General features: G+C 43.5%; 2 protein-coding genes across 2 annotated transcripts in view; both read left to right on the top strand.

The window, feature by feature from the left end:
* Nucleotides 1-1,517, top strand: part of CDH1 (cadherin 1) — a 75,179-nt gene extending 73,662 nt beyond the window's left edge. Inside the window, exon 16 of the mRNA XM_053914739.2 lies at nt 102-1,517. Coding sequence (XP_053770714.1) covers nt 102-311 — 210 coding nt within the window. The 3' untranslated portion in view covers nt 312-1,517. The remainder of the gene's footprint in view (nt 1-101) is intronic.
* Nucleotides 1,518-5,891: 4,374 nt separating this feature from the next.
* Nucleotides 5,892-23,513, top strand: part of TANGO6 (transport and golgi organization 6 homolog) — a 136,345-nt gene continuing 118,723 nt past the window's right edge. Inside the window, exons 1-5 of the mRNA XM_024556161.4 lie at nt 5,892-6,007; nt 13,442-14,082; nt 16,341-16,457; nt 18,365-18,506; nt 21,050-21,186. Of these exons, the coding sequence (XP_024411929.2) occupies nt 5,911-6,007; nt 13,442-14,082; nt 16,341-16,457; nt 18,365-18,506; nt 21,050-21,186 (1,134 nt within the window). The 5' untranslated portion in view covers nt 5,892-5,910. The remainder of the gene's footprint in view (nt 6,008-13,441; nt 14,083-16,340; nt 16,458-18,364; nt 18,507-21,049; nt 21,187-23,513) is intronic.

The raw sequence follows: 23,513 nt of genomic DNA on the forward strand, positions 1-23,513 counted from the left end.
ATTGTCATGTGGTCCACTTTGCACCAAGGGAAGGCATCCTGCCTAAGAAAACAGGTGTGCGGTTCCTTTCACTGAAAGATCCTGTCGTTTTCCTTCTTTAGAACTTGAAGGCGGCCGACAGTGACCCCACTGCCCCCCCTTACGACTCTCTGCTCGTGTTTGATTATGAAGGAAGTGGTTCTGAAGCTGCTAGTCTGAGCTCCCTGAACTCCTCGGAGTCAGACCAAGACCAGGACTATGACTACCTGCATGAATGGGGCAATCGCTTCAAGAAGCTGGCAGATATGTACGGAGGTGGTGAGGACGACTAGGAGACTCGAGACAGATGGGGAGATGGGTCCCTATACTCTTGTGATGGGAAATGGAGGAAGAATTTTTCTGGTCTTTCAGCTCCCTTCACTTGATAAATTTCTGGGGAAGAGAGACTGTGATCAGTGATGCAGTTAGGGTAGTTATAATTTCCACTTCATAGATCTAATGTGTGTGTGTGTTAGAAAGAATTTGACTCCTTTTTTTCTTTTCATCACTCTTTATAAGCTTGCAAATTGCAGATTTTCTTAAGGGTTTTATTTCATTTTTTTAAAAGGAAGGGGAGGGGTTGACTGCCCTATTTTTTTTTTTTGTATCTATATACATTTTTTTATTTTTGTGTGCATTTTTTTATCCTATCACTGCACCAGTGTCTCATGTTCCCATGTTCATTTTCACTGCTTCTGAATTTTCATTGCCCCAGATGTGAGTTCTGTGAGTCAGAAACCGTTGGCCCCTTTGAGGGTAAGGGGCTGTATTTAGTCTGGCCATGTCATGAGTGGGTATTGTACAGTTTTCTTTTTTCATCTCCTGCATATGTAACTTGTTCTGAGTAAGAATGATTGTCATGCGGATGTCATTACGGGATACTTTGGTTCTAAATGCAGAGCCTTGATTGGCAAATGGGATGGTAAGTTTTCAGGTGCCACTTAACTCTTAATGTTTATCACTAAATCAAAGGAGTGATATATTGAATATTTTGAGACTCGGAACAGTACCTGAAGTGTTGCAGCCACAGAGAGAAGATTGGACACGTCGCAGCAGATGGAAAACATGAAACGCAGGCTTGGAGATGACAGGAGAAATGGTCACTGAGCCTGGCAATTTAGGAAACTGAGCCTGAGAATGGTTGAGGTGGCTCTACCTCTAGCCCTGAAAATTCTGGAAAAGTGGAAGAATCTCAACATGTGCTTCCTACCGGGATCTTCCTACCATGGTTTGTACCTGAAGTCCAGAATCCCCAAGCGCTTGCTTTTGTTGGTGTCCACAGAAAATACTGGCTGATCCGGACACAGTTGCCCCAAATTCCAAGAAAACAGAGAGCATGTCGGAAAACCCAAAGTTTTTCTTAAGGAGCAGGGGAGGTGAGGGTAAGGACTCGATTTGAATATTCTTCTGGTTGAATGTGGTCATCAAGAAACTTTTGACAACCCCAGAAAAGAAGTTTATCTATGTTGCTTTATTGTCTGTCGACTGTTTGTTTTTTTTTTTTTTTTTTTTTTGAAGAAGAAAAATCATTCCTGCAACCACTTCTTGGAACCATTTTGATTTTTCAGGAATTTAAACTGATGTAATTCTGTGTAGATTGTCACGGTAGTTTTGAGTGTGTATGTGTGCAGGTGATGATAATTTGTATTTTCTTTGGGGGTGGAAAAGGAAAACAATTCAAGCTGATAAACTTGATATTCATTTTTATAAATTTTATTAAAGAATTTTGTTAAATCATTGTCAAACTTGTTTTACCTGCTTACACCGCAATTCTAGGCAAGACCAATGATGGGTGAGTTCAGTCTAAACACGGAAGAAGAAACTTCATGCCCACCTGGCTTCTGCAGAACTTTGTGTTGTTCTGCTGTGGGCAAGGTAGGGAGAAGCTGCACTGTCAAGGTCACTTTATTTGAAAACCATCTATCCATGTGTGTGTGGTGAAACCCATAAATTCCCTTGGTGTGGGTGACAACTTTGGGCTGAGCAGAGGGTCAGAAGCAGAGATTCAAACAACATTGCCAGTCGCAAAGTTAGTCTAGACGAGTGGCTCTCCACCAGGGTGCGCTGGGGGCTCCTCTCCCAGGGGCTGTTTGGCAATTTCTAGATACACATTTGATTGTCATGACTGGGGAGGTGCTGCTGACATCAAGTCAAGGCCAGGGCTGCTGCTGCTAAACGCCCTGCAATGCACAGGACAGCCCCGAACAGCAAAGAATTATCAGGCCCAACATGGCAGGAGTGCCTCTGAGAAACCCTGCTATAGGCCCTCGACTTTTCTCCACTGGAGGAGTTTGAATGACTTTTTAAAATATTAAAAAAAAATTTAAATTGTAAAATATATATAACATTTTACTTCTTAAAATAATTTGTATTCTTTTATTTTTTGTGTTTTAAATATTTTACTTATTTATTCTTAGAGAGAGGGAAAGGAAAAAGAAAGAGAGGGAAAGAAACATCGATTAGTTGCCTCTCTCACACCCCCAACTGGGATCTGGCCCACAACCCAGGCAGGTGCCCTGACTGGGAATTGAACCAGCGACCTTTCTGTCTGCAGGCCAGTGCACAATTCACTGAGTCACACCAGGAAGGGCACATTTTACTATTGTTAATTGTATGGTTAAATTGCGTTAATTCTCATCCTTCAAAGGGAGAGAAATCCTGACACGTGATACAATGTGATGAACCTTGAAAACGTGATTTCGAGTGAAACAAGCCAAACACAAAATGACAAGTGCCGTATGGTTCCATATAAACTGGGTACCTAGAATAGTCACTGTTACAGAGATAGGAAGTAGAGTAGAGGCCGCAGGACTGCAGAGAGGAGGGAATGGGGAGTTACTGGATGGGAGTAGAGATTCATTTTGGGATGGTGAAAAGCTCTGGAGGTGGATGGTGGCGATGGCTGTACACAACATCGTAAATGTACTCAATACCGCTGAATTGTTTTCTTTAAAATGGTTGGTTTTTATGTCTATTTTACCATGATAAAGTCAGGGGAAGGTAGGATAAGGATAAAGACAGAAGAGTTATGGTTCTACAGACAATAACATTAAACTGTTTACAGAGTACCACACTGACCAGTGTGGCTCAGTTGTTGGGCATCGTTCTGCAAAGTGAATGGTTGCTGATTGACTCCAGGTCAGGGCAGATGCCTGGGTTGCAGGTTCGGTCCCCAGTCCGGGGGTGCGTATGAGAGGCAGCCAATTGATGTTTCTCTTTCACATGGATGTTTCCCTCTCTTTCTCCCTCCCCCTCTCTAAAATAAATAAATAAATAAACATCTTTAAAAAAGAAAACTGTTTACAAATTACTTACCCTATATGCAGGGTGCTGTACCAGTAGGGAAGAGTGACTTCTGAAAAAGACTAGAGAGAAGGTAATTGGGCCAGGCCAGGAGCCTGGCTGGTGAACTACGCTTCCGCTTCCCTCTTGGCTGGTTCTGAAGATCCTGACCGAGCAGTACATGGTGAAGACACCAAGACAGGAGCCATGCTGCTTGAGTTCAAGTTCTGGTTCTGTCCTTCCAGCTGTGGGCTCAGACAAGTTACTTAACCTTTCTCCTGTTTCCTCATCTCCAGTAGGAACGTAACTGTTTCTCCTCCATAGGAAGTTGTGAGACTAGATGAGTTGAAATATATAAAGCATTTAGCTCATGGCAGTGCTCTGCTAAATGTTAGCTTTTATTTTTATTATTAATAAGGAGGACAGCAAGGGGGGTTGGGTAGAGGAAATTACTTAAGCAAAAGCAGGATGTTAGAGAAAAGGCCAAGCTAGACTGGATTAATGGGTCAGGTAGAATGAGGCAAGTATTTTGACTCACATAGCTCTGCATGTGAACCAAAGGGGTGTTCTGTGAAGGCGCATCTGTTTGCAGGTTGATGAATTGGCCTGGAGAGACAGCAAAGACCCTCTGAAGTTTGGGTTGCAATAGGGATGAAGGGATGCAGAATATACTACTAATGAAGAGGCATTTTTCCTGAACTCCCCTTATCTGCCTTCCAAAATAATTCAACAGTCATAAATCTCCCCCGGAGTTTCACAACCAGGGAGGATTGATGGCTATCACCGGAGACTAGAAGGACATTACTGGGATAGGAAATCACCTAAACAGATATTTTCACAAAACTATCATATCTCCTAAGGGCTCATTCATCTTTCCTCAAAAGTCATTTGTTTTTCCCCCAGATTCTAATCACTTCTTGGAGTCACATTTTTCTGTGAATTCTCTAAGATGTGAATAAAAATCTGCTTTCTCTCGCTGATCCGTCTTTGGTCAGCTTAATTTCCAGGCCCCCATGTTCAGAACCTGAGTAGGGAGAGGAGTTCCCCTGTGACGAGTATCTGATTGATAGCAAAGGGAGTGGTACTGTAAATGGAGTCCTGGCCGGGTGGCGCAGCTGGTTGCAGTGTGGTCCCCTACACCAAAAGGCTGTGGGTTTGATCCCAGTTTGGGGCATGTAGTCGATTGGGAGGCTATTGGTTGATGTTTTCTCTCTCCCTCTCTCAAATCAATAAACATCTTAAGGTGAGGGTTTTTTAAAAAATATTGTTCATTTGATGGCTACAGTGAGCTAACCCATATTAAAAAAAAAAGATAAATGAAAAGCTTCAGTGATGTTTCTTTTTGTGGAGTGGGTGGTGGGGGTTATAGACTAAGGTTTTCAGACCAGTGGGGTAAAAATTTAAGGGTCAATTGTGCAAAATAGAATGCAACCATTCCACTTATCATATGTGGCTTTAGAAGTTAGAAACCCTTAACCCTTAATTCCCAGGGGTCTTTACTGGGAATTCAGTCATTGATAACTATTGGATTCCATAGCCTTATCAGTTCTGGGTTGACCAATTTCCTGCCTGCTTCATTAGGTCTCCCAGTATTTTGGTATATGAATATCTTCATGCTGAAATACATATTATTTCATGATAAGCTACTTCTAATTGCCCTTTTTTTTTTTTTTTTGTAAAGATTTCATTTATTTAGTTTTAGAGAGAAGGGAAGGGAGGGAGAAAAGAGAGGGAGAGAAACATCAGTGTGTGGTTGCCTCCTCATACGTCCCCCACTGGGGACCTGGCCCACAACCCAGGCATGTGCCCTGACCGGGAATGGAACCAGTGACCCCTTGCTTCACAAGCCCATGCTCAATCCACTGTGCTACACCAGCCAGGGCTAATTGCCCTTTTTATTTAGAGAGAGGAACGGAGACAGAAACATGTTCCTTTTTTTCCTTTTTTATTATAAAATCTATTAGAAAAATCATAAGCGTGTAATTCTTTCTTTAATTTTTTTTTATTGTTGTTCAAGCACAGTTGTCTCCACTTTCCCCCTACCATCCACCCACTCCCTACCCACGCTCACCTCCCATCCTCAATCCTACGCCCTTTTGGCTTTGTCCATGGGTCCTTTATATGTTCTTATTTATGCATTCATTGGTTGATTTTTGTATGTGCCCAGTGGAACTAACAACCTCGGCATATAGGGATGCTCTAACCAACTGGGCTACTATGCCAGGGCCAATTTCCTTATTGCAGTTAATTGTGCATCAAAGGGGGTTGTGTTATCTGTAGGGTTTTAAAAAAACTTGTATTCATTGACTTAGAAGCAGGAACATCTTGTTCCATTTATTTGTACATTTATTAGTTACTTCTTGTATGCACCTGACCCTGCATCCCACCCGCAACCGGCAGGACGCCCTAACCAAATGAGCTAATGCGAGTGAGACTTAAAAAGCCCGGAGAAAACAGGGCGTTCCTGACCGAGTAGCCCCGCCCACACCGGTAGCTCCACCCCCAGCGCCGAGCGGGGCCTGCCACACTCAACATGGCGGCGACCCAGCCCACGGCCGAGGTCTGCCCAGGCGCTTGAGCTGGTCGCAACTGACGCCTGCCACTCTAGTCATGGCGGATCCCCGGCGGGACCCGGGCAGCGGGGCTCCTGAAACGTGCGGTCTGGAGCAGATTGTGGAGGCGTTGAGACTGCTGCTGAGCCCGGGAGGTGAGAGGACGGACCTCCGCGCTGGGCTGCACCCGGGACTCTCAGGGCTGCCAGTCTCCCACGGCTGCCCTGGATCCTACACGGTGCGCCCCCAGGCCCTCGCGGGGCCTCAGGCCCTGACGGCCGCCCCGGCCGTGGGGGCTATGGGCAGTGTCTGTCCAGCCTCACACTACCGTTGAGGAAACCCAGGCTCAAGGAGGGATGGGATTCGTTGAATATTGATACTAACCAGGGTCTCTTGAGCGCTTACCTTCTGCCGGGCACTGTGGAAGCCCCTTGGTACGTGGTTTCATTCAGTCTTTACTGCAGCGCTCCAGGCGGGGACTGCAGCAACAGCTTCAGAGAGGGTAGGCGCTCGTGACGGTAGGTGAGGTCCCAACCTCTTGAGGGTGCAGGATGTAATGTGGATGCTGGAGATTTGTACAAAATATCGAGGAGTCCCGAAAAGGCAACCAGTGACTTTTGAGCTGGGTTTGGGGAGAGTATTTAGGGATTTACAGTCTGGGACGGATTTGCAGTGGCTTCCAATTTAGAATCTTAAGCTACCTTGGGAGTGCGTTAGCCTGGCGCTCACCTTTGACAGCCACAGACACTGAAGTTTCACTGAAGACATAAGTAACCTGCCCAAAGAGCATGCGGTCCAATTAGGGATAGGACACGACCTAGAATCGAGGTCTACCGAATCCCCTTCTCAGACCAAAGCAAATTATTCCGTATGGATCCTCAGGTGTTATCTGGAGATTTGAGAAAGGACACAGTTGGAGTGGCTGTTTGGGGGGAAGGGGCTTAGTTAGGGTGAGCAAGGTAAGGTACATGAAGCAGCATGAGGTGATGTTCAAGTCTCAAATTTGAGACACCCAGCCCCTCCCAGCCCCACAACTCGCCCAAACTGGGAAAACTCCCACATACCTGGGGAAAGTGAAAATAAGTTATTGATAATAGTAATTGAGTGCCTACGAAGTATCAATCCCTGTATTGTGATGTTTACATGTATGTCATTCAATGCTCACAACAGTCCCATGACCTAGGTATTACTGGTATTCCATTCTACAGATGTTGGAACCAAGGCTCAGGGACACTGGAAACTGCTCAGTGTCAGTCTAGTGAGCGGCTGAGCTAGGATTTGAATTCAGGAGGCTTCCCTGATAGTGTGATAACTACACTATCTTGCCTCCATGAAGAAACAGCAAAATAGAGTTTTAACTTGCTAATTGAGCGGACGTTTGTCTAGCAACCGCAACTATCTCAAGTATGACTGAGAGCAAAGTTAAATAAGCAAAAAATTTGGAAGTCATTACCACAAAGCACATGCACCTCATTTACAGAAGGCCTCTGCATCTTGAGGAGTATGTGGTGGAATTACATACATGAACTCAAAGTCCAAGCATTCCTATTTGGAAAAGAATACTTCTTTAGTATGGTTAAATGATATGATTTTGCACACGAAGCTGCCTGCTGTTTTCTTTGACCATATCAGGTGCTGAGGGAATTAACATATACCTGTGCATTATGAGTATTTACATGTCCCTGATGGACAGAGGGAGTTGAGGACACAGGGTAAAGTATTGGTTAAAATTGCAGCTCCCTGAATTCAACCTTTTTTCATTTGTACACTGTCTACCTTTGAGGTGATATGTACTGAGAGTTAACTGCATATAGTATTTATCCTCAGTGCTGCTGGAAATACAAAAATGTGTAACAACTTGTGCTCTCAAGCTTGTCTGTTTGGGGAGGTGGTACTATATGCCTATAAACCAGACATTCAACACGGCAGCATAACGCTGGTGGTGAGCGGATGGTACAGCTAGCACCGGGGGGAGGCTGTGGAAGCCCGCAGGGGGAGGAGGAGTGAGTCTAGGTGGGAATTCACGTTTGAGCAACCAAAAGTTCTGCTGCATTAGTCATTTCTCTTCCCCTGCTTTCCATTTCTATTCTCTAGCATGGGGCAGATAAGAGTATCGCCACCTTCAGTTTTAGGAATTGTGTAAGCAGAATTTGAAAGGGGTTTATCAATTTTAAGTTTTGTTTGTAAAAAAAGGGGGGGCCAGTGAACGCGTACATGTAGGTGCACTGGACTGTTGTCATTAACTTTGAGTTACAGGGGGGCGAAGGGGCTGAAGATGTCTAATGCGTCAGTAATGAAGCTGTATCCCACGCATTCTTGCATGCCACATTGTTTTATAGTCGGAACTTAATAAAAAGTGCCACACAGGTAGCGAAGTCTGCTTTTAAATGTCACAAAGCGTAGATATTTAAATTGGTGATTGGAGAGAATAGATAATGCTGTCCATGAGGGCACCATTTCAACTTTCCAAAATGATTTAATTTGAAGAAATAAACACATAAAGCAAATTACAGTAGTACTCAGATAAATGGCCAAATTTGGGAGACACTGTTTTAAGGCAGCCGATCTCAACTTTTTTGGTTTCAGCACTCTTTTACACTCTTAAAAATTGCCGAGGACTTAAAAGAGATTTTCTGTGGGTTATATGTATCAGTATTTACTATGTGAGAAATTAAGACCTTAGGAAAAACCTTTTACACTTATTTATAAATAACATTAATAAACCCATGACATGTTAACATAATGACGTTTTTAATGAAAAATATATTTTTCAAAATAAAATAGTGGGAAGAGTGGCATTGCTTTACATTTTTGTAAATTTCATTAACGTCTAGCTTAGTAGAAAATAACTATATTTTTATATTTGCTTCTCCAGTCTGTCCCAATGGGTTGTTCTGATTGAAATAGATGAAGAAAATCTAGGCTCACATAGTCATATAGTTGGGAAAGGGAAGGGATTTCAATCACCTTTTCAAAGAATTGTGTATGTTCTTTTATACTGTGCTGAAAACAAGAATTTCTTAAAAGGTTAGTTGCCTTGAGGAGCCCAAACTCAGTGACTTTTCTATACTTGGTGCTCTCATGAGAGAATGAGAGCATAAAAGGCAAGTAATGCCTTATTATTACTATGAAAATAGTTTTGACCTCGCAGACTCCCTGAGAGAATCTTGAGAAGCCCCCTGGAAACCCACGTCCCTGTACCACACTTTGGAAACTGCTGCTTTAAGGGAATACCTCTTTTTTCAAGATTTTATTTTTTGTCACCAGTAGAGGGCAGAAGAGACTGCTTTATTAAAGGGCTCTTGCTAAATAGCTTTTGTTTTAAATCACTTTCTTTGTGTCCCCTGTTTGGGTTCCAAGATTTTATAAAGTCACAAGAAGTCACTTAGAGGTTGTTTAGTGACCTTAATGGGTGGTGGCAACCAGCTGCGAGAGCACGGATTTCCTTTTTAGGTGCCTTTAGCCAAAGGAACCACATTTCATGCCAGTGAGTCAGAACAGGCCCTGGACAGCCCTAGAGAAGTACTGGGAAGTTCTCCTGATTATTATTATTTTAAAAGAACAATGTTATTGTTCCTTTTTCTTTTTATAAAGTAGTTTATGTTCCTTAGAGTAGAGCTTAAAAAAATAGAGAGAAGCTAAAAGAAGAAAATGAAAACGTCCTTAATCCCACTATCTTGAGATTGCATTTTGGCAAATACTATTTTTCTTTTTGACAAGGTCTCATATACTATCCACTGTTTTGTAACCTTAAAATAACCTTTTTTTAGTACAGAAACAATACATATTTACTGTAAATTTTTTTAAAAAATATATAATTTAGCCAAAAAGAAAAATCCCTATCTCCTCACTATGCCTTCCCTCTGTAGATAATTTATTTTAGTTTTAATTTGTTCTTCCACTGCTTTCTTGAAAATAAAAGCAAATAATATATTTCATATTCCCTTCCATTCTTACACAAAAGGTAGCATACTATATACATTCTTCTACACTTTAGTTTCAATTTTAATTTATAGATTTCAGAGAGAGAGGGAGGGGGAGAGAGGGAGAAAGACATTGATTTGTTATTCCACTTATTGATGTGTTCATTGGTTGCTTCTTGTATGTGCCCTGACTGGGAATGGAACCCGCAACCTTGGCTTATGGGGTGACTGTAACCAACTGAACTACCCAGCCAGGGCTACTTTTAAATTTTATTTTATTATTAATTAATTTTTTCTTTTTTGAAGTTTTATCAGGAAATCTTTTTTAAAATCATATTTTATTGATTATGCTATTACAGTTTTCCTGACTTTCCCCCCATTTCCCCTTCTACCCAGTGCCCCCCACTTCCTCAGGCAATCCCCCCGCCATTGTTCATGTCTGTGGGTCATGCTTATTTAAGTTCTTTGGCTACTCCATTTCCTAAACTGCACTGTACATCCCCAAGGCTACTTTGTAATCTACCTATTTGTACTTCTTAATCCCTTCACCTTTTCACCCATTCTCCCCCTCCATCCTCCCATCTGGCAGACTTCTGGTAACTAATTTCTTTTCTTTTGCTTTTAAGATTCTCTCTTTATCTTTAACCGTTGGCCTTTTACTTATGCTGTATCTTGTAGTGGGCCTCTTTATATCCATCATAATTGGGACTCTCTGCACTTCCTAGGCTACTTCACCAAATTAGGGAAGTTTCTTTCACTATTATTTCAGATAGATTTTTAATTTCTTGCTCTTTCTCTTCTCCTTCTGGCACCCCTATGATGCGAATGTTGAACCTCTTAAAGTTGTCCCAGAGGCTGCTTATACTATCCTCATTTTTTTTGCATTCTTTTCTCTTCTTGTTCTGCATGGTTGTTTTTTGCTTCTGTATGTTCCAAATGATTGATTTGATTCTCAGTTTCACCTACTCTACTGTTGTTTCCCTGTAAATTGTTCTTTATTTCAGTTAGTGTATCCTTTGTTTCTGACTGGGTCTTTTTTATGCTGTTGAGGTCCTCGCTAAGTTCCCTGAGCATCATTATGACCAGTGTTTTGAACTCTGGATCTGATAGATTGCTTATCTCCATTTCATTTAGCTCTTTTTCTGGAATTTTGATCTGTCCTTTCATTTGGGACATGTTTCTTTGTCTCCTTGTTTTGGCAGCCTCTCTGTGTTTGTTTCTGTGTATTAGGTAGAATGGCTATGACTCCGTGTCTTGGTAGTGTGGCCTAATGTAGGTGTCCTGTAGGGTGCAGTGGCACAGCCTCCCCTATCACCCATGCTGGGTACTCAAGGTGTGCCCTTTGTGTGGGCTGAGTATACCCTCCTCTTGTAGTTGAGCCTTGGTTGCTGTTGGCAGATCAATGGGAGGGATTTGCCCAGGCCAGTCAACTGCAAGGTTTGGCTGTGACCACTGACCACCAGCCTCCACTATCTGTGGAGGATGAGCTGTGCCAGGGGTAGGGTGGTGGTGCTCTGATGTGGTCTGAAGCTGTCCACAGTGTTCACTGATCCTGGGGTTTCCCAGGTGGTGCAGGCCAAGGTCAGCCCCCACCTGTATTTTTTGCCTGGGGCACCCTGCCTGAGCTATAAAGCAATCTGAGAAGGCTGCTCCTTGTGCTACTTGGAGATTCCTAGGTGGAGCCAAGCTGTGAATCTATTTTGGCTGCTCTAGGTCTCTCTGAAGCCAGCTGTTGCTTGTTTGGTAGGATTTAGGAGCCAAGATAAGACATTCTTATGGAAAAGCAGCTGGGGTAGACCTGTGAGTTGGGTCTGGTGGAGCCTCTCTGGATGTCCAAGGTGGGTCACACAGTGTTAGCCGGGTTGATGGAATCTCAGAAAAGGCACCAGTCTAGTTGGCTCTGTCGGGGGAGGGCTCAGCAAAGGGAGTATGCAGGCACTTCAGTCTCTCTCTGTATACCACTAGTGCCCTTCCTGCTGCCATCCCGGTGCTGGAGCTCAGAGGCAGTGTGAGTAGGTGGGTCCATGTGTGGGTTCCCCAAGAGGAACTGCTTAGGGCTCCAGCAGCCTCCTCCACTGACTCAGTCCTCACTGGTTTTTCCAGCCAGAAGTTGTGGGGATTTATCTTCCTGGCACTGGAACCCTGGGCTGGGGGGCCTGGTGTGGGTCTGGGACTCCTTGCTCCTGGAAAATCCCTCCTGAATTTTTATCCCTGTGGGTGTGAGGGTAGCCCGTTCTGAGTCCGTGCCCCTCCTGCCAGTTTGGATGGTTGTGGTTTCTTCAATTCTGTAGTTGTCAGAATTTTATTCAGCTCAATTTCTGATGTTCCTGAGTGATGGTTGTTCTATAATTTTTTAAGAAGATTTTATTTATTTATTTTTAGAGAGGGGAAGGGAGGGAGAAAGAGAGGGAGAGAAACATCAATCAATGTATGGTTGCCTCTCACACAACCCCTCTGGCCCAAAACCCAGGCAAGTGCCCTGACTGGGAATAGAACAGGCGATCCTTTGGTTCACAGGTCCGTGCTCAATCCACTGAGCCACAGCAGCCAGGGCTCAATCAGTTTTCTATTAATAGACATTTGGGTTGTTTCAAGTCTTTTGTTAATACAAGAAGCACTACAATCTACGATGAATACCTTGTGTATATGTCATTTTTGCCTGTGTATTTATAGGATAGATTCCTTAAAATGTAATTGTTTGGCCAAAGGTTAAATGCCTATGTAATTTTGCTAGATATCGCCAAATTTCTGTCCTTAGGGAGGTGCCATTTTAGTTCCTACCAGAAATGTATGAATAGTGTGTGTTTCTTCCAAACCTTGCCACATAATGTGTTATAAAACTCAGATATTGGCAGGTTAGTAGATAGGAAGTGCTATTTTAGTATAGTTTTTTTAATTTACCTTTCTTTTAGGAGCAAAGTTAATCGTGACCATGTTTAAAATTCATTTGCATTTTTTTCCATAAACTTCATATCTTTTGCCTATATAGTATTTTGTATTCTTTGTTCACTTTAGAATATGTTTAATGAAAATGTCATCAGTGTTCAATATAATTTAACGGCTGCACTGAGAATAGTTTGAATGAATCTTTAGTGGTAAATGTTCAGCTTTCTAAATTTCTGTTCTAGCTATAATTGAAGCCCAGTAAGGGAACTAAGCCGTGGCATCTGCCTTCAGAACACAAGTGGAGCCCTGGCTGATTGGCTCAGTGGATTGAATGCTGGTCTGTGAACCAAAGGGTCGCTGGTTCAATTCCCAGTCGGGGTATATGCCTGGGTTGCAGGCCAGGTCCCCAGTGGGGAGTGTGCGAGAGGCAACCACACATTGATGTTTCTCTCCCTTTCTTCACACCTCCCTTCCCCTCTGTGTAAAAATAAAATAAAATCTTGGAAAAAAAAAAGGACACAAGTGGAATAGAAATAAGCTAGATGAAGTATAACGTGTTAGGGGCTCTATTCTGACTACATCTGAAGTGCTATGGGAAGGGAGAAAATGTCGTCTTGAATTCTGCCCGGGCTGGGGTGGCACAGTTAGGGGAGGCTTTCCAGAGGCCACGGCCTCTGAACCAGGGCTCAGGATGAACTGGAGTGGGCAAGGCATTCCCACTGAGGAAGTGCAGTTTATTTTCCATGTATATTATTTCTCTCTCTCTTTTTTTTCTTAAAGGATCAGGCTCAAGTTCACTGCAGATCACAAAACATGATGTCTTGTTGGCTACTTTAAAATCTAACCTGTCTGCTTTGGAGGACAAATTTCTGAAGGAGCCTCAGTGGAAGAAACTGAAACTGCTAAGGGAAGAAATTGCCAACAAGGCAGAATGGCCACAGAGCTCTGTGGATGTCACCTGGAGTTTTACCTCTCAGGCCTTCCTGTTGCTCCTGTGCTTGAAGGAAACCATGCTGCACCTCGCAGCTGATTTCAGTCCAGGTAGAGCCGGCCCCCGGACTCCGGAGGCCGCCCCTGCCCTGAGCCCAGATACACTCAGCATCTCACAGCAGAAGACCATCCAGTCAGTTTTACAGTTTGTAGTCACCCTGGGGGTCTGTCCTTACCTCATGCCTGGTGTTGGAGTCCCTTTGAGATGCAGGACTGAGTTTGGGGCTGTTGTTCAAGACGTGGTGTGTCTCGATGCTGCCCCCGATGCCACCCGGAGACTGTATGCCAGCTGCAGGGTCCTCCTAAACGTTGCTCAGCACGCCTGTCTGGGGAGCCTGATTTTCTGCCGCCATTTCGGGGATATTGCCGCTGGTCTGTGCCAACTAGGATTCTGCCCAACAAAGAGAAAACCACTAAAATCCGAGGAAGAGGTAAAATATATGTTGAGAGAGAGAGAGGCTGTGAATATGTCTGTGTAAGTCTGTATGAATATGTGTATATATTTGTGTGTGGTTATTATAAAAGATAATTCTTAGTTTTTTGGAAAGGGAGTGAAGGAAAGATCTAGAATTCCTGTTGAATGTCAGAGCGTATCCAGTAGCTAAATGCGTCTGTTTTGGGGGTTTGGAGCTTCCATTTATTAGACGTTAGCCCTTTGCACGCCTGGAGGGGCCACTTCACCTGTCCCTTCTTGTCATTGCATGGAACAGCTATTGCAGGCTATTTCTTTGAGCCTCCGTTTCCTTTTTTTTTTTTTAATTATTTTATTGTTGTTCAATTACATTTGTATTTCCTTTTTTTAAAATACGATTTTATTTATTTCTTTATTTTTAGAGGGGGTGGGGAGGAAGAAAGAGGGGGAGAGAAACATCGATGTGAGAGAGAAACACCAATTGGTTGCCTCTTGCATGCACCTGACCAGGGACTGAACTTGCAAGCCACGCATTCGCCCTGACCGGGAATTGAACCGGTGACCTTTGGCTTTGCAGGATGATGCCCAACCAACTGAGCCACACCAAGGCCGTTCTTTTTTTAATAAAATTGTATATAATACTTGCCTCGGAAGGTAGTTGTAAGGATTTAGGTTAATGCGTGTGCAGTACCTAGCCCAATCCCCGATAGTGCTCATCAAAAAGTAATTACTACTAATATTACTATTAAACTATCCATGCCTTCTTCATTAAAATTCTTGCAAGGATTAAATGAGATGAAGTAGGTAAAGCACCTGGTACACTGCAGAACTCAGTCGATGTTCGTTGTTATTAATAGGTGTTAGGGGCGTGTGCCTGTGTTGCCGACAGCAGGTGAGGTCCTGGGTGTCGGGACTGCAAAGGTGCTGTGGAAGTTCCAGAAGCGTAGGCACGTCCTTTTCTCAGACAGCTCCCGCATTAACTGGGGAGACAAGACGCACAGTCTAACTTCTCAGCGACCTCTGCTCCCCCATGAGAGGACCACCCGCGTCGGCCTAGGACCTGGCCCGAAGAAGCTGTTACTGTGTGAGTGTAGCGAGGGTCAGGGCAGCGTGTACGCAGGGCAGTTCCTCGGCCACTGCAGCCCATCTCACGGTGCCCACCCTCCTCATTTCCTTGTCACCTCTCTATGTCACCTTCCAACTCCTTTTCTGTTTGTTCTCTTTGCTATTCCCTCTCCTGCCTGTGCTCACAAACATCTACCTAAAAGCCACTATCACTTGAGCAGTGCCAGGAATGTGTAAGCTCCCCCAGCGCCTTTATGTGATGTGGAGCAGGGCGCTGCGCTCTTCACCACAGGGTGTGAACCCTGCCAACTCTGTCAATTCCGGCTGCGCGCACTTCCCTGATACAGGGGCATCTGGTCGACAGGCGTTATTCCTGTTCCTGGGGCTAGGCGGTGCCCAGGGATCTCGGGCAGGAGAGGGAAAAAAGGGAAACACACAGAAGGACCAAATAGGAAGGTGGGAGAAGAAATTGACAGAAGGGCAAACCTGAAGCTGGACAAGCCCCAGCTCTAGCCGCTGCCGTGAGCAGCTCCCGGACCTCCATTTGCTAAACAAAGGCAGTACCCTGGCTGCGTGCTGTAAAGGGGACTGTACTGTTGAGGCCCAAGGAGACCCCATAAATAGCACCCCTCTTTGCTGCCCAAGTTCTGAATGAATTAAAAAACATTTAACAGAGTAAGAGAGATGAAAACTGAAAACGTCACTTCTGTCACTCATAAATATAAAGTTGGAGGATATTGCTTCTAGATGGAGACAAATGGGCTTCCCAAAAGGGCATCCCAGAGTTAGACGCACTTACTACTCCCTCCCCCGACCCCCGTTTTAAGGAGGGCTGGAAAACTGCAGCACCTCTGCCCCATGGCGTGGGACTGGCCTCTGTGAAGCCTGGAGCAAGGAAGAGCAGAACAGAACGTGCACTCGCTCCGAAGAGGTGGAAGAGGGACGAGCTGAGCTGTGCGTGCCAAAGCCAGCCAGGTGGTTTACTCCACACTCACCATTAGGGTGAGTCAGTAAGACCCCCTGCGAAGAGGTGAGTGAGGGGATGGAGAGAGGGCCGGGGTGTTTCAGTGTTACAGCTTCCTCCGGGGAAGGACGTCAAGGAGCCGGCCTCCCTCTCCCCTCGCACCGGTCTTACTGCGGCACTGTGAAACATTACCTTCTGTGGCCTGCCTGGCGTGCATTGCACTAAAGCCAAGCGCATGTTTCTTTCAGGCGATCACTGAAGAGGAAAGAGCCGTGTCTAGGAAGGCCCTGAGAGACATCTTGGATCAAGTGTATCAACCATTAGCAGTTCGAGAATTACTTATCCTCCAGGGAGGGCCACCCCAGGTAGGCGTGCAGGCCCCGGGCTCCTGCGGGTGAGTCATTAGTGACAGTGTGCAGTGCGCTGTCTTCCCCTGGGACATCCAATAATCTAGGTAAATCTTATTCCATCTTTTACATCATTAAATGGTGTTTGTAAAACTAAATTTTACTGATTCTTAGGATGACTTCAAAGGATTTTTCTTTTAATGGGCGGTGGACACTATTCCCAAGAATATGGCAGTTTTATTTGAAATATATTTTATTCATATCGAAACTAGGTATTTTAAAAAAGATTTTATTCATTTATTTTTTGAGAGAAAGGGGGAGGGAGAGAGAAAGAGAGGGAGAGAAACATTGATGTGTGAGAGATACATCGATTGGCTGCCTCTTGCACGCCCCCAACTGGGGACCTGGCCCACAACCCAGGCATGTGCCCTGACTGGGAACCAAACCAGCGACCTCCTGCTTCGCAGGCCAGTACTCAATCCACTGAGCCACACCAGCCAGGGTCTAGATATTTTGAAACTAAAATTTGGCTGTTTGACAATACACTTTTTTGGCAGAAATATTTGGACATCTTATTCTTTGAATGGAGTATTTGAAGTCAAGAAATTAAAATTAGAGCTATTATTGGGACTATTTTTAGCTCCTTTAAAAAATATAAAAGTGTATATTCTACCAGGCATAAGATAGTTTCTTTTTTTTCTTAAAAATAATTATTTATCTGAAATGACTGAATTTGAGGGTGTAGATGGGAATTATCTATTTGCTTTTAGGACCTAAAATTTAGTTATGAATCTCCGTGAGTGAAGCATGAGAGGCCAAAGGAATTGGCTGTAGGCCAGGACAAAGGACCAGCTGAAGGTGGCAACAAAGATGTCTCCCAGCTGAAGTCATTTTCATCTCGTCGTTAGAACAGTACTAGGCACTCCCCACTCTCCTGCTCCCACGTTCTCCCCTGCCCCCCGCCCCGCCATTGGGCTCCTCTGGCCTCACACTCTGCTTCCTGAATGAATGAGTCCGCAGTTTGCCGGATTAAACCAAATGCATTGCAATGACAGTGTGGTAAAAAGCAGAGACTGGAGTTAGGCACACTGGGACTCAGCCCCAGTATGCAGCTGTATGAATTAGTAGATCTTTCCATCCCTCAGTTTCCTTACCCGTAAAATGGGGGTGACAACAGTTGAGATTACGTGAGGGGTTCTTAGCACAGTGCCTGGTACATGGTAACTTTCAGTACATGGTAATTATTACTCCTCCTCAAATAAAAGAGAGAGGACAGGTTAGTTAGGATCAAATGTTTCTATCACTGATTTTGGGGCTCACACTGTGAAGTGCAGTGATTGACAGCATAATGGTTAACATTTGTGCTCAAAATAAGGGACATCAAGTCTGTTTGTTCCTGGAGCTCCCCGGAGTTCTCAAAAGGGAGCCCTTGAGGAAACCCAACTGTCCGTTGAAATTCCTGCATCACCAGGAACCCCAGTAGTTACGACCACGGAGGCAAGGCCTGCATGCCCTCTCACCGTCATGAGCTGCCCTCCCGTGTGAGCAGCGCTCACCGGGTCTCCTTTGGAAGCCAGGTTCAGCTGGAAGGATCACATTCGGAGACGGAGACTGGTCACGTTAACCATGTGTTCCCAAAAGCTGGACTTTATTCACTGATGTGTTTGTCTGTTTCTGGGTTTGAAACTTCACTTGCTATTTCACTTGAAGTTTCACTGTATTTTTACTTGCTGAAAAGTGATACTGAAGAAGGTTTTGTAAATGAGAGTCCTTTCTTTTTTGAAGGAAAAAATGTCGCTCTTTTGAAGTCTGTATAGGATATTGCTCATTGTCAGTCTGTCTCTGTATATGTATTTTTTAATAATTTCTTCACATCCTGACTATTTCACTGGCATTCAATTCATACCTTTCCCTTCCTTTTTCAGTCCGGCACAGATATGAAGACACCGGTTAGGTGTCGGGCCCCAGCCTGGCTTCGGCGTCTCTGTGGGCAGCTACTCTCCGAAAGGTTGATGAGACCCAGTGGTGTTCAGGCAGTGGTCCGGGGCATTTTGGAGGGAGCAGGTGGTAAGAAATAAACCGTTGGTTGCTTTGGTGTATCCATTTTCCTTCAAGTCAGAGTGATTCATTCGTCTGCCACATTTGCCTTTAAAACCAGGTTGAGACTATACTGTGTCTTTGTGGAGATTAAGGAGGTTAGACTTGGAAGTTAAACCTTACTGAATTTCTTTTCCAAAAAATTAATTTTCATGCCATTTTTCTAAAACAGTCATGATACACTACTCACAGTGTTGAATTAGTTGTCGGCTGTTTCAAATGGTTTACAATATCAGAAGAAAATATTGCACAGAAAGTTTAAGTAAAACCCTGAAGACAACATGAAATTCTCAGTGGAAAAGGGGCTTCGTAGCAGGGGCCAAGAGGACTTCGCCTCAGGACTCCAACCACAAAATAGTTACCTTGAAGCTGGATATACCTCAGAGATGCAGAGATGAAGTTTTAGATTCATTTCCACAGTTATATTCTCTTTTTTTAAAAAAGATTTTATTTATTAATTTTTTTTTAGAGAGGAGTGAAGGGAAGGAGAAAGAGAGGGAGGGAAACATCAGTGTGTGGTTGCCTCTTGCATGTCCTCTACTGCAGACCCGGCCTGCAACCCAGGCATGTGCCCTGATTGGGAATCGAACTGGCGACCCTTTGCTTTGCAGGCCGGAGCTCAATCCCCTGAGCCACATCAGCCAGGGCTCCACAGTTATATTCTCTAAGTCCTCATTAATAGAAAAAAGTTGATTATGTTAAGTATGGTAGTATTTTCATTTATATCTTTTATTTTTTTAAACAAAATTGTAAATGCTCATAGTAAAGAGTTTAATAGGTTGACAAGGCTGGTAGAGAAAAACAGTGGTCCTTTCACCAGTCTGCTCCGTTTCCCATCCCCAGAAGCAACCACTTTGAACTCTTTTAGAGACTTTTCTGGTATCTACCTCTGTATTTCGAATTATAATGCATACACAGCACCTGCATCATTTTTCAGTCTTAGGAATCGTCTATTAACGTCTCACCATGTGGGAGAAGGATTTTGTTCTCTTTCACAACCCTCCCATCAGTCCCCCAACATGCTTTCCATCTCCTTAATAGCCCTATCCTAGTTTGGGTTAGATCAATATTCAGTGTTTGTAGTCTTCTAACTATGTAATTAGTTTTACAACTAAGCTATGTAGTATATTACAAGTACTTTTTTTTTTTTGTCCAACTTTTGTACTTCCTGGGGTTAATAGCTAGTCTATTTTGATGTTTATAGTCTGTTAGTCTGTTTTGTTTTTCAGGTAGTTGTCACTAATCTATTTTCAAACTTTCCCCCAGTTGTTTAATATATTCGGGTGCTCCAGATGTCCTATCAGTTTCATCTTCTTGGAGACTTCTCTGAGTCCTCTCTAATCCGGATTAGTTACCTTCTACACGGCTGTCATCCTAGGCTCTCCTTTCACCTTTGTCCTGGTGATCCTTTTGCCTCTTTTTGATTTCATTTCCTTATTTCTTGTATCCTCTGCATATTCTAACAGGTTACCACCAACTTAGTAGCTTTTTGTTGGAAATGACATTTAAACTGAACCCTGAAGGCTGAGTTGGGATTTACCAGTTGACGAGTGAGGGAAGACTCTTGTAGGCGTGTGTGGGGGAACTGAGGTGGGAAACACTGCAGCGTTTTGAGGAAGTTTTGGTGAGGACAGAGAGTGGCGTGACGGGGAGGGGGCAGTGGCCACATCGTGGAGGCCTGTGTACCTAGTTCAGTATTTCAGACTTGATTCTGAGGGCAGTGAGAAACCATTGGAAGCTTTTTAAGTAGGAGGGAGACATGCTGAAGCCTGCATTTTAGAGATATCTGTCTGGATGGTTTGTGAAGAACGGGCTAGGTGGGGGCAGGGGCAGGGGCAGGGGCATCGGTTAGGAAGCAGTCATCAGAGAGGTCACTGTGGCTTGGTCAGTGCAGTGGCCGTGGAAACGGAGATGCCCTGTGTATTAGGGGGCCTTCCCATGCTCACTAGCGGGACCACAGACTACTCTCAGCCCTGTGTGAACTCCGGGGATTGTTCCCCCTCTTCCGTTCTAGTCGTTCTTGCCCCAGCCTTTGGCTTTTTTTCTCACACACGTGATTACATGCTTCAGATAAAGAGAAATGATATTATTAATAGTAATAAAAACCGAGAAGCTAGTACAGGAAGTCTGTGAGTACTGTAGGTTCATTCAGTGTTGTTTCATTATGATGTTGATGAGATGCCCTAGGAACTGAACTCCTGTTTATATTGATTAGCCTACGGTAAAACTGGTTTCATTATACATCCCTTCACTTAAAGTTGCACAACCTATTGAAGACATTAAGTGAGGACATACTGTATTCAATCATACAAATACTACTTCAATGAATAAGTGCTATTTTTTTTCTCGGAACTTCTCAGAATCCAACATCAAAAGAAAAGTACGGAGGGGTAGGTTATCTTATAGAAGGAATAACAATTTTCAGTAGAGAAAAGACACTCTCTACCCTAAATTTTAAGTACCTTTATGGGCGACTGCTATGAGTCTTTGACATCCCCATCCATCATTGACAGCGGGGGCGGCTGGTGGGAGTGACGCAGAGGTGACGGCTGCTGACTGGAAGAAGTGCGACCTGATTGCAAAGATTTTGGCCTCTTGTCCCCAGCAGTCTCTTTCCCCAGAGGATTACTACAGGGATACCTGCCCCCAGGTAAGTGGTTTTGTTTCTTTTGAACCTTTGAGGATTATCTGCTTATCTATAGAAAAAGAACTTTTAATGTTCCTTTAACATTGAGGTAAAAGCAATATAATATGTATATTTTTAATTTAGTTTTAGAGAGAGGGGAAGGGAGGGGGAAAGAGAAGGAGAGAAACATCAATGTGTGGTTGCCCCTCTCGTGCGCCCTCCCCCATCCACACGTGGCCCACAATCCTGGCACGTGCCATGACTGGGAATGGAACCAACTACCCTCTGGTTTGCCACAGACCAGCACTCAACCCACTGAGCCACACCAGCCAGGGCTCTGTGTGTTTTTAATTAGTTAAAAAGTTGGTACTAAAGAAACAAGGTAAATTAACATGGTACCCAATATAAAACCACAGAAGAGTAAACAGAAAAGTAAGCTTCCTTCTCACTTCCGTTCCTTAGTCCTTCAGAAGTACTATTACCAATTGTTTATTTTTCAGAGATATTCTGTGTATTATGTATATACAATTATATGTGTATATATAGTCTAATTTCTATCCAAATGATAACATGCTAGACAAACTTTTTCATTTGCTTATTTTTTAAATTGTTTTTTTTAAAGATTTTACTTACTTATCTTTAGAGAAAAGGGAAAGGAAAGAGAGGGAGAGAAACATCAGTGTGTGGTTGTGTCTCATGTGCCCCATACTGGGCACCTGGCCTGCAACCCAGGCATGTGCCCCCTAGACTGGGAATTGAACCCGTGACCCTTTGGCTTGCAGACCTGCGCTCAATCCACTGAGTTACACCAGCCAGGGCTCATTTTACTTTTTTAACTTAACAGTGTACCTTGGAGATTATTTTATAGTCATTTTGTATAGAGCTGCCCCATTCTTTTTCATGGGTACATAGTATTTCACATTGATGTATCATAATTTACTTAACCAGTCTCCTAATGGGTATTTCAGTTATTTTCATTATTTTGCTATTACAAGCCATGCTGCAGTTAATGTTCACAAATCTTATACCATAGGAAAATTTTCTAGAATTGAAATGACCAGTTCAAAGGGTATATACATTTAAATTTTTAACTGACTCTGTTTTCCTACACTTCCGCCTATACAGCATGTTACAAAACCTTTCTATCGTTGCTAATTGGATAGGTGAAAATTGTGGAAGTTTTCTTAATCAGTAGTCCCCCTGCATTCAGATGTGAGACAATGGCTTTTGAGGCACAGTCTGGAAGAAAGTCAGCATGTGCAGTGATGAATAAATAGTTTCTGATACTAGTCACTGTAGAGTTGGTACTTGACAAATGATAAGATCAAGTCATAGGTTTCAGTTATGCTGAGTCTCTTTCGGGCGGTGTCAGAGGGCACAGGGATTCTTCTGCCTGCAGAAAGTGCAAAAGTCACTTTCTGTCGGTTGCTTATAGACTGGGCTAAACCCTCTCAGGCCCTGGAAATCTGTGTTTGTCTTTGAGAATAAAATAGCTGTTGTCTGGTGTAGTTCAAAAACAATGGACAATCTTCAGGGTCTAAATATATTTATATGTCTTAACCCAGTAAATTTATTTGGTGGTGCTGTTTATAATAGCAAAATTTGGGGAGAAACGGTATGTCTGGATATAATATTTTTGAAGAATTTATAACATGCTCTGGCTGGTGTGGCTCAGTGGATTGAGTGCCCGCCTGTGAATCAAAGGGTCACTGGTTCGATTCCCAGTCAGGGCACATGCCTGGGTTGCAGGCCAGGTCCCCAGAGGGGACACACGAGACGCAACCACACACTGATGTTTCTCTCCCTCTCTTTCTCCTTCCCTTTCCTTCTCTCTAAAAGTATATAAATAAAATCTAAAAAAAAAAAGAATTTATAATAATATGAGAATTCAGTAACATACAAAACTGAATATTAAGTATAGCCCCAATTAAGAAGGAAAATGAATTATACAGAAATACATTGGAAAAAATATACCCAAAACGATTACAGTGATTTAGGAAAATTTAATTTTATTTTTGAAACTTTATTTTCCTAATTTTCAACAATGAGCATGCATTTTATATATTCGATGCAATTATTTAATGAAACATAGTCTCTTCAGTTCCCACAGTCTTTGATACTGGGTTGTTAAATTTATTTTATTCTGTTTTGACTTTTTTTAGAGAGAGAGGGGAGGGGGCGGGGCGGGGGGAGAGAGTGACTGAGATCTGTTGCTCCACTTATTTCTGCACTCATTGGTTGACTCTTGCATGTGCCCTGACCAGGGATGGAGCCTGCAACCCTGGTGTATTGGGACGATGCTCTAACCAACTGTCCTACTTGTCCAGGACCTTGAGTTGTTAAATTGAAAA

The sequence above is a fragment of the Desmodus rotundus genome, chromosome 12, assembly GCF_022682495.2.
Source record: "Desmodus rotundus isolate HL8 chromosome 12, HLdesRot8A.1, whole genome shotgun sequence".
NCBI classification, from domain to species: Eukaryota; Metazoa; Chordata; class Mammalia; order Chiroptera; family Phyllostomidae; genus Desmodus; species Desmodus rotundus.